General features: G+C 29.6%; 1 protein-coding gene across 1 annotated transcript in view; it reads right to left on the bottom strand.

The window, feature by feature from the left end:
* Positions 1-13,631, bottom strand: part of LOC107448478 (WD repeat-containing protein 17) — a 142,187-nt gene that overhangs the window by 59,872 nt on the left and 68,684 nt on the right. Inside the window, exons 3-4 of the mRNA XM_043039824.3 lie at positions 11,175-11,601; positions 257-508 (exon numbers count right to left, since the gene is read on the bottom strand). Coding sequence (XP_042895758.2) covers positions 257-508; positions 11,175-11,601 — 679 coding nt within the window. The remainder of the gene's footprint in view (positions 1-256; positions 509-11,174; positions 11,602-13,631) is intronic.

Here is a 13,631-nt window from a genome sequence, read left to right as displayed (position 1 = left end):
AGAAATTTCAAAGTAGTTGGATGGTATGAGTTTTCATCAAAGTTCCGCAAGAAGATATTATTTACAAAAAAAGTATTAAGGTTTAGTTTTAAAGTTTCAGATTTAGGTCCTTCTTTATGCCCTCAAGAATTAACTTTCTAATTTGTGTGTTAACTCCATGTTAAATCACATAACTTCATTAATAAAAATGCATCGCTAAATTTTCTACTATAGATTAACCGACTTTCTCTTAAGATTTAAACTTAAATGCTCTTACCTCCTGTTACGAAAGCTCCCGGGACTTCGCTTAGCCAAGCCACACATTTGATGGTAACTGCTTTGCTCGGGAGGCTATATGTAGTAATTATTGATGGGCTGTCTGTTGCTGAGTCAATGAGCTGTAACCGTCCATTAGTGTTGCAGATTAATAAGTAATTTTGGGAAAAGGGATCCCATAGAAGCCAAGATATACTACTTGAATCATGCTCTCCTTCGCTTATTAGTTTCACATGTGTTTGTGGTTTCTTACCTAAAATGATTTGAAAGATGGATGAGATAGAATGAAAAAATGAAAAGCTTTGAATGTAAGTAGATGATGTAATTGCAAGAAGGAAGATAGTGCTACAGTAAGTTGGTGATATTTTCTTTTAGGCAAGAAAAGAACTTGACAGTGGTGGTCCTGCTAGTTTCTCCAGCTTTTAAAAGTAGAATTTTACCAGATAATTAAAGTGATGTCAGTCAGTTTTAAGATATTACCTTTTATATGAAATTATTTGTATTATCGTGAAATTTCAATTGCTCACTGCTCTATATTAACGTTATGATAATCTTACGGCGAAGTTAAGTTTTGGGGGCAACATTTTAAATCCTCTTGTTTTCTTAAATAACATTTCTCTTATATTCTATTGAGTCAAAATGTCTCAACTGTAACAGGAAAAAAGAACAGAAGTTAAACGTTGAGTTTATGATAACGTTGAGTTTACGATAAATTAATTTTACTAAATAGTTGTCATGAGTGAACATCAAATTTTCAGCAAAAATAGTTGGATGAAAATATCTATTACCCATACCTGCCAACTTTTAGTTCTTTCGAGGATAATTTTCCCCAGTGGTAGTAAAATGGAATTTAAATTACAATTTTAGGCAGAAACATTCGTTGCATTTTGAACAAGCTTATGCGGACTACCAAAACAGTATTACATACTATTATATACGATTAATTTTTTTAAAAATAGAGGTGGATCAAAGAGATTATAAATTAAGTTTATAAATGCAAGGAATATATAGAAACCATACATTTTACTACCACTTTAAATATAGAAATAAAATTTTACGCCAAATGCGTAAAAGTTGGCAGGTATGACTACCACTTAATCGGTTTTATTGACACAAACTCTAGGGAAGAATTTCGTCTCGCTATATCGCGGGATCGGAAACGAACGTGTCAAATTATTTTAATTTATTTAATTTAAATATTAATGTATTTCCTTTGCTTCCAGTAAGAAAAATATTTTTAAAACTACGGAAGTTTTGAAGTAGCTGAAGGGTATGGGTTAATCCTTTCCATAGGAGTCTAGCTAATATGGCAACACAAGTATAGCTTTAAAAATTAATTTTTCTAAATTAGGGCAAGTTTAAGCATAAGAACTACACATTTTTTTCACTCTAATAGCTCTACAAATTGTATCCCATAAATATCAAAATTATTTTGTTCAGATCAATAGCATGGTTACCTGTGTTTTGAACTAAAATCTTGAAAAAAATTTCAATGTAAGATGAAGGACTAAATGTATTGTTCAACTTTGGTTTTTCAATCGAAGATTTCCAAGCATTCTTACTTAACCCTTTCGCGCCGACTGTCACAAATACGTGACAGCATAAAACCGTATCTATCAGGGTAAAAATATAAAACTGGTAATCAAAGTATTTCTTTAGCAGTTTATTTGTGGGCGGAGTTATAATTGTTTGATTTATTTAATTCACCATTACTTCGTTCAAAATAAAACTATTTAGTTATACTTTGAATTAACATTGATTGTATATATGATTAAACTAACAATAATTAAAGTAAAAGCAAAGTAAGTCTGTCAAATTAGCAACGACTACATTTCAGTTACCGTTTTTTATTTAATTACAATTTGATTCTGATTTTGTGCGAATGCTTTTCTGAATCACCCGTCCCCAAGGGGTTAAACCAAGATAAAAATAATGAATTTATACTTAAACTTTAGCCTTCAGTTCAAAAATAGCCAATGTTATAGGGATACCCTACTACTCCACTTTCTGGAAAAGCGTGAAGAGATACCAATTTGTTCCATTTTGTTAAAAATTTCTTTCTAGTGGTAACGAAATTTTTATTTTTAGTTTAGTATTTTTCATTTTAAGAACTAATACACACTAAAAATTCAAATTGTTATATGAAATGTAACTTTCTTGCATTGTTTCATTGCATCTCGTGGTAACTTTTATAAGAAGTAGGCGTAACTATCCTTATTCCACAAGTTTTACTATTTAATTCGCTACTAATTTATTAAAACATTTTCAGAAAGCACAGTTGTTGGAATCTGTGCGTGTTTATAAATTGGTAGGGAATAAAAAAGTAAACTTCCAGAATAAGAGACATTTTCACCAACTCTTGAAAAGCCTCACCACAAGATGACTACAACAAAGGTACATTGTATATCTGGTTTTGCATGTTAGATACATTAAGGCAGAAGAATAATTAAAAATCAAATTTAATAAACTGAAAATAACCTAACACTTCGCCTACCTCTAGAAAATATTTTTTTAATAATTTTCAGACATATATTTGCTACCACTTTCTTATTTTCACTAGATTTTCTAGCGCTCTTTCGTTTACTGGTTTACCTTCATAGTGGTCTGATCGGACTACCTATGAAAAACCGTGTGGAGGCTTTTAGTTGTAGGGAGGCGTTGGCTTAATCATACATGTAATCAATGTTAGTTCAAAGTATAACTAAATAATTTTATTTTGAGCTAAGTAATGGTGAATTAAATGAATCAAACAACTATAATCCAACCACAAATAAATTGCTAAAGAACTACTATGGTTGCCAGTTTTATCTTTTTACCCTGATTGATACGATTGTATGCTGGCACGTATTTTTGGCAGTCGCCGAGACAGGGTTAAAGTTCATAAACCTTTCTCACGTAGAAAGCCAAATAGCACAATATCATACCTGCCAACTTTTAGTCTTGCCGAGAATGGATTTTCAGAGTGGTTGTAAAACAATAAACGAAAAACAATCTGACTCAAAAATATATTTTTATTTTGATCCTGTTTAAATTCGCTTGAGCAAGGATTATTATGCTTTCATATATTTATTGTAATTATTCACATGTAGTGGTGGTCAAACTCATTTATAATTAACATTATAAATCAAAAAGTTAATAGGAATAACATGAGTATTGCTACCACTTTAATTATGAAAATAAAATCTTCCGGAAAATCCGGAAGAGTTGGCAGGTATGCAATATAGAGATGGACAGCAGGAAGATACATCCAAGGTAACATCAGGATTCGAACCCGCTATCTCTACACACAGCGTTTAGCGGGCAATACCGCGCCATCATGGAGGCCCCATTAACCTGCAAGCGCCCAGCGTCATATTTATAGGACAGTTTCCTTTTTCAAAAACATATATTGTGGTAGGACAATTGTTTCAATTTTGTATTTTATCCAGGAGAATTAAAAGTTTCCCTTCTACCATAATTTATTAGTGATTTAAGTTTCTATCACTAGATGCATAACTATAAGTTGCAGGGCCATTTCAAACTGAAATGGTAACAAAGAGTTGATATTAACCATTTGGTTGAATAACATATTATACCACTTTTTTCATAAAACCACTTTTTGCACCACTTCAATATAAAAAGTCGGGATAGAACGGGTTAATAATATCAGAGATGCCAACTTGCTCCGGACAGCAAATATATATTTTAAATTGGTAGTTTAACAATTTAGATTCTTGGTTTAATAAATTCAATTCAGCAGATTTTTATCCACCACTATTTCTAAAAAATTCGTTGGCTTATATAATTCACCACTTTTTTTAGATATGTCATGCTATACATTTTAAAAATCAAGCAAAAATAGTCAAATATTTGCAAAATTTATTTTGTAGTTATCTACCGTTTTACTAATTATTTTGGCTTGTCAGGAGCAGTTGGCATCTCTGTAATATATTTGAATCTGAAGTCAAAGTATTGCATTTTTTTCAAAAAGCTTAAGTGGTAAATACGAAGAATAATATCCTCTTGATATGAACAAATATGTGTTACAAAATATTTTTCTTGTAACACATTTTTTTAGTTAAAAAATACTTTTTATTTCTTTTCAAGTCTTAAAATTGTAGCCATCAACTGAAAAAAAAATATCAATTGCAGAAGAACTACTTATATTTATAATATTTCTAAATTTCATTAAAGAATTTCGAAAATGCTTTGCAACAATACATAATTAATTACTTATATTTGATGATTTTCTCCTCATATTCCCCAAGAGAAATGTAAGTCGGTTTTAAAACACTCAAAAAGTAAAACCGAAACAAAATAAAAATAAATGCTACAGAATATCTCAAAATGAAAGTAAAATAAATAGACTATTTTTTTTCACTGAATAGTTTGTTCTTTGAATAAATTTATATTCGTTTTTTTCTTCAGAAGATGAAATATTCGAGCAATATTTTATTACATTATATGGAATGAAAACAATTTCTTTCCTTCTCGAAGTCTGTGAAGAACTTACTCAAAATATTGGAACAAATTCAAATCAAGTTGAATTGGAGTTTATATATCTTTCCTAAGCAACTAAATTTAGGTATAGTTAGAGAGATATAGTAGGAAGAGATTTATTTGACTTGAGTTCAAAATTCGTTTTGCAGTATTTTGATATTCTATTATCAAATAATCTTTCCATAGCAGCTAACTTTGATGTTGCTTCTCCCAAAAGCTATAATCGAATTTTATATAAAGTTATTAGGTCTAAATGCATATATTTTTTTCGTTTTAATGCATAGTTGCCCATTTTTCGGTTTTAGCCAGAAGAATTTTCTTTGTTTAGGCAAAATTCTTATTTTAACCCTTTCCGGTATAGTGAAGCTAGTCAGGCAACACTTATTCATTAAATGTTACAAGCATGGCTGAAAGCCCTTAGCAAGACGGAAAAGAACAAAAACTGGTACGAAAGACGTTTCATTCTAGCATTTTGTTTCCAGAAAAATAAAATGTTTGTAACTATCAAGATTTCTTTTATAATTTTAGTATATAAATAAAACTGCTTCTCTCCAAGGATAAAGTTACTGACTCATACCCTCCAACTGCTACGGAATTTCCGTAGTTTCAGAAATCTTCTTTTTCAGACGGTAGCAAAATTAATGTCTTAATATTTTAAAAAAATTAATTTTGGCGTAACTTGTCCTTTATTACTTATAAAAGTGCAGGCCATAGGGCTAGATTCTTAAGTTCTGATAAAAGTTTTATGAGAGATCCATTTGCTTTAAAAATTTCTACTTTGGTTCGCTACCACTAGAAAGAATTATTTTCAAAATCCTCATAAGTTGGAGGGTATGCTAATTTATCTATGGATGTCCCTTTGGGATATTTCATGATGAATAGATTAAGTGCCAGTTAGGCCTCAGATGCCCAGCTCTACAACAATGAGCGAACGAAGGATAAATAAGTTATTCAAGCAAGGTGCTGAAATCCCCCTCATACCTACTACCAGAGATGCTAACTTGCTCCGGACAGCAAATTTATATTTTAAAGTGGAAGTTTATCAACTGTGATTCTTGGCTTAATAAATTCAATTTAGTAGATTTTTATCCACCATTATTTCTAAATAATTCGTAGGCTTATATAATTCACCACTTTATAGTACTTAAGTCATGCTATACCTTTTAAAAAGCAAGCAAAAATAGTCAAATACTTGCAAATTTTACTTTATAGTTATTTACCGTTTTTTAAAATTATTTTGGCGTGTCCGGAGCAGTTGGCATCTCTGCTACTACTATAGTAAATAGCTGCTTGGAAAATAAGTTCAAATGGATGAAAAATAATACATTAACACATACACTTAGGTTCCACTAGAATAAATTTTTACATAAAGCAGGCCTATAGAACACCACTAGTTATAAATTTTCAAATAAAACGCTGCTCTATCTGACCGCTTATCATATCCGAAATGGACAATAAACTGGCAATAAGAATATTTCAAATTTTCCTCTCTTTCGGTAAAAGTGCGCATTTGTGACTAATACAACACAGTTTCTGTTAAGATGCAGTTGCAATATTAATATTCTACTCGTAAAAATGTAAAGAAAGTTTCGGTAAGTATGCTTCCTACGAAGAAAAAATTAATATAAAACGCTCTTATTACCAATTTTTTGTTTTTTTGTTTTGAATAAGTAGCAGCCCTGCCTCTAAATGTTAAATTTACTTCTCCGCACGTTGAATGCCACACTATTTTTACATGGATTGCCCGTTTGGCCACAACGGTAAATAACTACAAACTGAATTTCCAAATATTAGCCATATTTTGCTAGTTTTTTAAAAGGTTTAGCATGACATATCTGAAAGAAGTGGTGAATTATATAAAACTACGAATTGTTTAGAAATAGTGGTGGATAAAATCTATTAAATTGAATTTATTAAACCAAGAATCACAATTAATAAACTACCACTTGAAAATATTTATTAGCTGTCCGGATCAAGTTGGCATCTCATTGTAGATAAATAAAACTATTTTTGGGTATCTATATTGCATTAATTTCTTCAAACCATTTTAGTAACGATAATAATATGAAAAAAATAAAAAATTACTCGAATTATGTGTTTCCAATAATCTTGGCTTCTCCGGTAACCCCCTGGCGCTACGAACAAACTCAGTGCCGGTCATCGGTGACCCCCATGGCATTCAACGTGTTAAAAAAACATAAGTCCCATTATCATTAACCCTTTCGCGCCGACTGTCACAAATACGCGACAGCATAAAACCGTATCAATCAGGGTAAAAAGATAAAACTGGTAATCAAAGTATTTCTTTAGCAGTTTATTTGTGGGCGGAGTTATAATTGTTTGATTTATTTAATTCACCATTACTTTGTTCAAAATAAAAGTATTTAGTTATACTTTGAATTAACATTGATTATATATATGATTAAACCAACAATAATTAAAGTAAAAGCAAAGTAAGCCTGTCAAATTAGCAACGACTACATTTAAGTTACCGTTTTTTATTTAATTACAACTTGATTCTGATTTTGTACGAATGCTTTTCTGCATCACCCGTCCCCAAGGGGTTAACCACCAAAATTCGAATTTTCAAGTCCCATGAGAATACGGATTATAAAATTGGACTTAAGAAACGCACATCCGAAAATCAAATCATATATTTTGTTACATTTGCAGAAAATTGTCTACAAAACGCGAAAAATTTTGCTGCTATGTATAAGTCGTAGAATCGTACAAAGAGTTAATTAAGTTGAAGACTGAGTCTTCAAGTTAAGAGTTTCATTGGACTTACACAATGAAGTTGATAAACGAGTTCAGGAATTGAGGATTAGTAACTAAAGTTCGAAAATGGTACAAAAGATGCAGATTTAAATCCAAGTTAAAAGTTCGGTAGTGAAATTGGTTCTAAGTTTCTCGTAATTAGAAGATTAATTTATATTTCAGGCAAAGTTAAGAGTTAAAGGAACGAATACATTCTTAAATTACAAAATGTTAAAACTTTATTATTTTTTAAAATTAAGACCTTTGTTTATTTAATCCTTTATGCTGTATGAATTATTTTTGATAAATAGATTGAAACTGTTAATTTTAACCCTAAAAAGTCAAAACTGTTTTGATTGTGATTTTTTAAACTTCTGCGACTTACCATTCCTTTTACTGTCTACCATTCCAATTTTTCCGATTGATAATGAAACACATGAATCTAGCATCAGAATTGGCAGAGTCAATCTGTAGCATCATTTTATAACCGTCGTTGAACAATGAACCCAATTTGTTGGGATTACGACTGCTAATGTTCAACTCCGTAGCATTGTAATTTTGAACCCAATCCAGAAGAGAAGGAAACTCCTGGATCAAGTATTGGGAGAAATTTGTCCTCATGGAGGACTTTTTGATGGAATTAATCCGCATTTGCGTAACATGGTGAGGAAGACAGCGAAAACCTCCCATGGTTAGCCTGATGGCAAGGGGACTCTAATCCATGATATGTCTAACACTGGGATATTTTACGTCAGCACTGTGGTCGGTGCAAACCGGATGCGGAATTCGTATCCACCAGAATTTTCTGGGATTCGAACCCGGTTCCAATAAAAAATCAAGAGGAAAAGATGGATTTTCAGTTCCCTTGTCTTCTGGATTGGGTTCAAAATTACAAGGCTACGGAGTTGAACATTGGAAGTCGTAAACCCAAAAAACACAATTGAAACACACAATTATGAAATTTGTTTATCCAAATATAATTCCATGGAAAAATTAACGTTTAAGAAATATTTATAATTTTTTATTATTTTATTTAATAAAATTTGAAAAACATTTGAATTATAAGGTATACGAAAATAAGGTATTTTAATTATAAGGTAAGGTAAGTTCTCACATTATCTAACATTAAAACATAAATTTTGCTATGACTGGAAAAATTTCTCCCAAAACTGGACTATTTTACTTCTTTGTGTTAGTTAATTATAAAATTCACCAAATGTGTAACTTGAACCAAATGTGTAAATCGAAGTCATGTGGTCGGTGCTAAGTAGTACAATGGATACAAGTATCTGGAGAAAATTTCTTTTCCCTTTAGATTTATGTCTAAATTGAGGAAGTGGCCTTTTGAATGAGATCCCCTCCGCAGAAGATCAAAATTGCGATGGCATGTCTTTGGATTATCCTCAGGGATGATTCTCCCAACTTCGCCAATAGCCCATTATGCTGCTCTAGTGCGGCGTTAAGAAGTACCTACACACATATCTCAATATCAAGTAAAACATTTAGCAAGAAATCCTTGTATTAATCCACTTTTTAAAGGTTTTAAGAAAATTCAAAGAAGATGTTGACTGTGACACAGAAAGTAAATCAGAACTTCAGCATTAATCATCACATGTTGAAGAACTGAAATCGAAACTTCTTGACAACGCTCAATCAATAATAAGAGTTAACGGCTTTGTGCTAGTCAATTTGTTTTTATAAAAAAAAAAGAATGCTGTGTATTATGCTGATAGAGTGGAAGTTGTTTATAGATATGGAGATTATGATGTTCAATTCTTAAGGAAAAAAATGGACAAAGCTCTTTCCCGAATCTTTCCTTTTTACCAGAAAACTACCATTTCTCAAATCTCAAGAGAAGAATAGTTACCAAACTTTCTTCTCAAGTAACTAGTAAAAATATGAGGACTGCATCTCAATGCATATTTAAATTTATCATTTCAAATGCTTTGATGAGATGATAAAACAAATTTTAAAATATTTTTCAAGAAAATCAAATCGAATAATGGTTTTAAATGTATTTATTCGTGCTTAAAATTTCCTTCTCAGTATAGTGAAATACTCTATTACAAATTAGTACTTTAATTAAACTAAACTATGTCAATATTTATTTAGCAAAAATGCTTAGTTTGTTTCAATTTGGTTTTAGATATACCTTTCTCAGTTGTAATAAATGACTATTTAATAAGTTTTGAAGTTTGTCCACACGAACCTCTTGTAGTGCGGCTAAAATGGACAAACACAAAATTTTTTTAAAAAAAAAAAACATTTTTTGTAAAAAACTAAACAACTTTGTAATTCCAAATATAAACCAGAGTGAAGGTAAAAGTCCAAATTATTCTTAAAAAAAAATTTCATTAGTAAAAAAGTATATTAAATATGTTTTTTTTGACAAATTTATGAAAAATATTCTTACAAGCCCCTTCTTCTCTATGTAAAATTCTCGGAAACCCCTTAAAAAGAACATTGAATCTTTAAATTCTGTTGAATAAAGACTTTTCCGGTAGGCCTTAAACACGCCTTTTGTGCTGCGCCCAAAATAAAAAGACATTAAGGGTGTTGTGTGTCAATAATGCTAATTCATACTTCTGTAATCCTCTATTAAGTCGTGAAAAGTAGACTTTCCACCATTTTAATTAATTTTTTAATGTCAAAGGAAATTTAATAAGGTGAAATATATAACAAATGTAAAAGAAAAATACAGAAAATTGGAAAATAAAATAAAGGAGGAAATAAAGTAAGAAACAGATAAAAAAAACTCATGAAATGAAACTGCGTTTACGCGTTTGTGAGACATTTATTTTTTTAGATCTAGAGGACGGCCAAGACCTTGATGGCTGGTCTCCATTAATACAGATTTTAAAACAACCAGGATATTGAACAGGAAAGACCTAGAAACAAACAGAACGATGTAGAGAAATAATCTATAAAAAGTCAAGACCAATCCCGGGGTCTCACGCAATGATTATTATTATTTAACTTTTGCAATTTATTTTATATCGGTAAACAATTTATATTACTATGGAAACTGAATTAAACAAAAAATATAACAATTACGAAAGAAAATTACATAAATTAGGAGAATAATATAAAAGAGAAAATAAAGTAAAATACAGATAAAAAAAATCATGAAGTAAAACTGCGTTCAAGCATCTAAATTTGCATATGATATGACACGTTTTAGTAAGATATTTAACTTTTCAGAGCTAGAGGGCGTCAAAAACTTTGATGGCTGGACTTCACCAATGCTGATTTTAAAACAATCAGGATAATGAACTGGAAAGACTTGGTAACAAAAAGAACGACATGGAGAAGCGTTCTAAAAAAGGCTAAGGCCCACCTTGGGGTTTCATGCAATAATGATGATTAGTTAACTTTTGAAATTCATTTAATATTAATATAGAAATTTTAGCCAACAGAAAAGGATGTAATTGTGTAAAAAAATAACCAAATGAACAAGAGTAAAACAAATGGAAAAGATAAAAAAAATTATGAAATAAATTTGCATTAAAGCAGGGAAATTCACATATGCCTCAAAACTCCTACATTATAGTAAGATTTTTAAATTTCCTAATTTATTTTTTATTGCTATAAAATTTAATTAAACAGATGTGTCAGATAAAAATGTTTATTTATTTAAGATTTTATAAATCTAAAGAAGATGAAGTAAATAAAAACAAAGATACCTTGCAAATAGAATGAAACAGATCCATCGGCATGGCCAAGAACCAATCTTCCGGGACAAGTTTTATGCCAACTGATTTGAGTAATATTTGATGATACAGAGTGTATTTCATTCAATGGTTGAGATATATGTCCATTTCTATCATTTTTATCCATGTACTTCCACAAATATAATGGTCCTTTACCATCGCAATATGCTAGACAGTCAACATCAGCCGGAAACCATGCCATTAAAGATGGAACTGCGTGAGCAGTATTCAAAGAGGCCAATAACTTGCGTTTCGATACATGCCAGACACATATTTTGTAGTCTGTACTACAACTTGCGATGATGTCCTTATCTTGTAGGTGCCAAGCAATGGCGGAAATGGTCTTCTTATGTTCGGACATAATTGAATGCAAGTAAAACTGATTGCTTTCAGGATTCCACTGAAATTAAAGATACAACAGATATTGTAAGAGGATATAATGGAAAGAAGTTTTATAATAATTTTATTAGTATTCAGTGATTAGGGTTTGTAATATGATTAATAGGTTGCTTTTATAAAAAATAATGCTTTGTTTATTGGCTGTTTTGATAAAAATGATACATGATTTATTTTTAGACTTCATAATAATGATTCGTGATTTAGAGGTTGTCTTCATCAATATAAATATTTTTTTAAGATATAACAGATTTATTGTAACAGAATATAATGGAAAGAAGTTTTATAATAATTTTATCAGTATTCAGTGATTAGGGTTTGTAATATGATTAATAGGTTGTTTTTATAAAAGTAATGTTTCGTTTATTGGTTGCTTTGATAAAAATGATACATGATTTATTTTTAGACTTCATAATAATGATTCGTGATTTAGAGGTTGTCCTTATCGATATAAATATTTTTTTAAGATATAACAGATTTATTGTAACAGAATATAATGGAAAGAAGTTTTATAATAATTTTATCAGTATTCAGTGATTAGGGTTTGTAATATGATTAATAGTTTGTTTTCATAAAAAATAATGCTTTGTTTACTGGTTGTTTTGATAAAAATGATACATGATTTATTTTTAGACTTCATAATAATGATTTGTGATTTAGAGGTTGTCTTAATCGATATAAATGTTTTATTAAGATACAACAGATTTATTGTAACAGAATATGATGGAAAGATTTTTTATAGCAAATTATATTGGTATTCAGTGATTGTGGTTTGCAATCTGATTAATAGTTTTTTTTATAAATAATAATGCTTTGTTTATTGGTTGTTTTGATTAAAATGTTACATGATTTATTTTAAGACTTCATAATAATGATTCGTGATTTAGAGGTTGTCTTTATCGATATAAATTTTTTTTTAAGATACAACAGATTTATTGTAACGGAATATGATGGAAAGATTTTTTACAGCAAATTATATCGGTATTCAGTGATTGTGGCTTGTAATCTGATTAATAGGTTTTTTTATAAATAATAATGCTTTGTTTATTGGTTGTTTTGATAAAAATGATACATGATTTATTTTTTAGACTTCATAATAAGGATTCATGATTTAGAGATTGTCGTTGTCGATATAAATATTTTTTTAAGATACAACAGATTTATTGTAACAGAATATGATGGAATGATTTTTTATCTTATAATTTTATTAGCATTCAGTGATTATGGTTTGTAATATCATAAATTGGTTGTTTTAATAAAAATGATGCATGATTTATTAGTAGTCTTTATTATAATGATTTACGATTTAGTGCTTGTCATTATAGATAGAAGTCTTTTTAAGGGAACAAATATTACAACTGAGATATTATAGAAATATTGTTTATAATAATTTTCATAAATAATGAGCAATTATTATTTAATGTACCATTTAGTGCTTATGCTTGTAGAGTAGTTGAATTCGGTAGTTGAATTTTAAGCCTAAGTAATTCTTTTTACAATTAAATGTATACATTTTTGTTTGAATTGCATACAAGCGAGAGTTTTTCATTTTAAAATTGAAACATGATTGTCTCTATAATAGTGATACATGTTTAAGTGGTTGTCTTTATAGACTTAAGTAATTCTATTTAAGTGATAGAATATTATTATAACAGAATAATATCTTTATAAGTATTTAGTGATCTATATTTTATTAGTTATTTTTGTATAAACGATACATAAGTAATTGGTTATGTTTATAATAACGATGTATAATAGTGGTTGTCTTCATAGATGGAAATTATTCTTTTTAAGGGAAAATGTATACAGTTTTGAATGCCAGTGCAAGTGGTTGCTTTTGGGATTTCACTGAAAAAAGAATATAGTAAAACTATTTTTAATAAAAATTTTAATTCTGTGTCAGTATTTAGTGGTTATGATTTGATAAATGATTTAGTAGTTATTCCTTTTAAGGAAAAAATGTTTGGTATGATTTAATGTAAGCGGATCTCGTTGCTTTTGTGACTTTAATGAAATTGAAGTTACAACATATGT

The sequence above is a fragment of the Parasteatoda tepidariorum genome, chromosome 12 (genome assembly GCF_982258835.1).
Source record: "Parasteatoda tepidariorum strain Cologne lab strain chromosome 12, Ptep-v5.0, whole genome shotgun sequence".
Taxonomy (NCBI): domain Eukaryota; kingdom Metazoa; phylum Arthropoda; class Arachnida; order Araneae; family Theridiidae; genus Parasteatoda; species Parasteatoda tepidariorum.
Note: the sequence above shows the minus strand (reverse complement) of the source record. Positions and strands in the feature narration are given on the sequence as shown.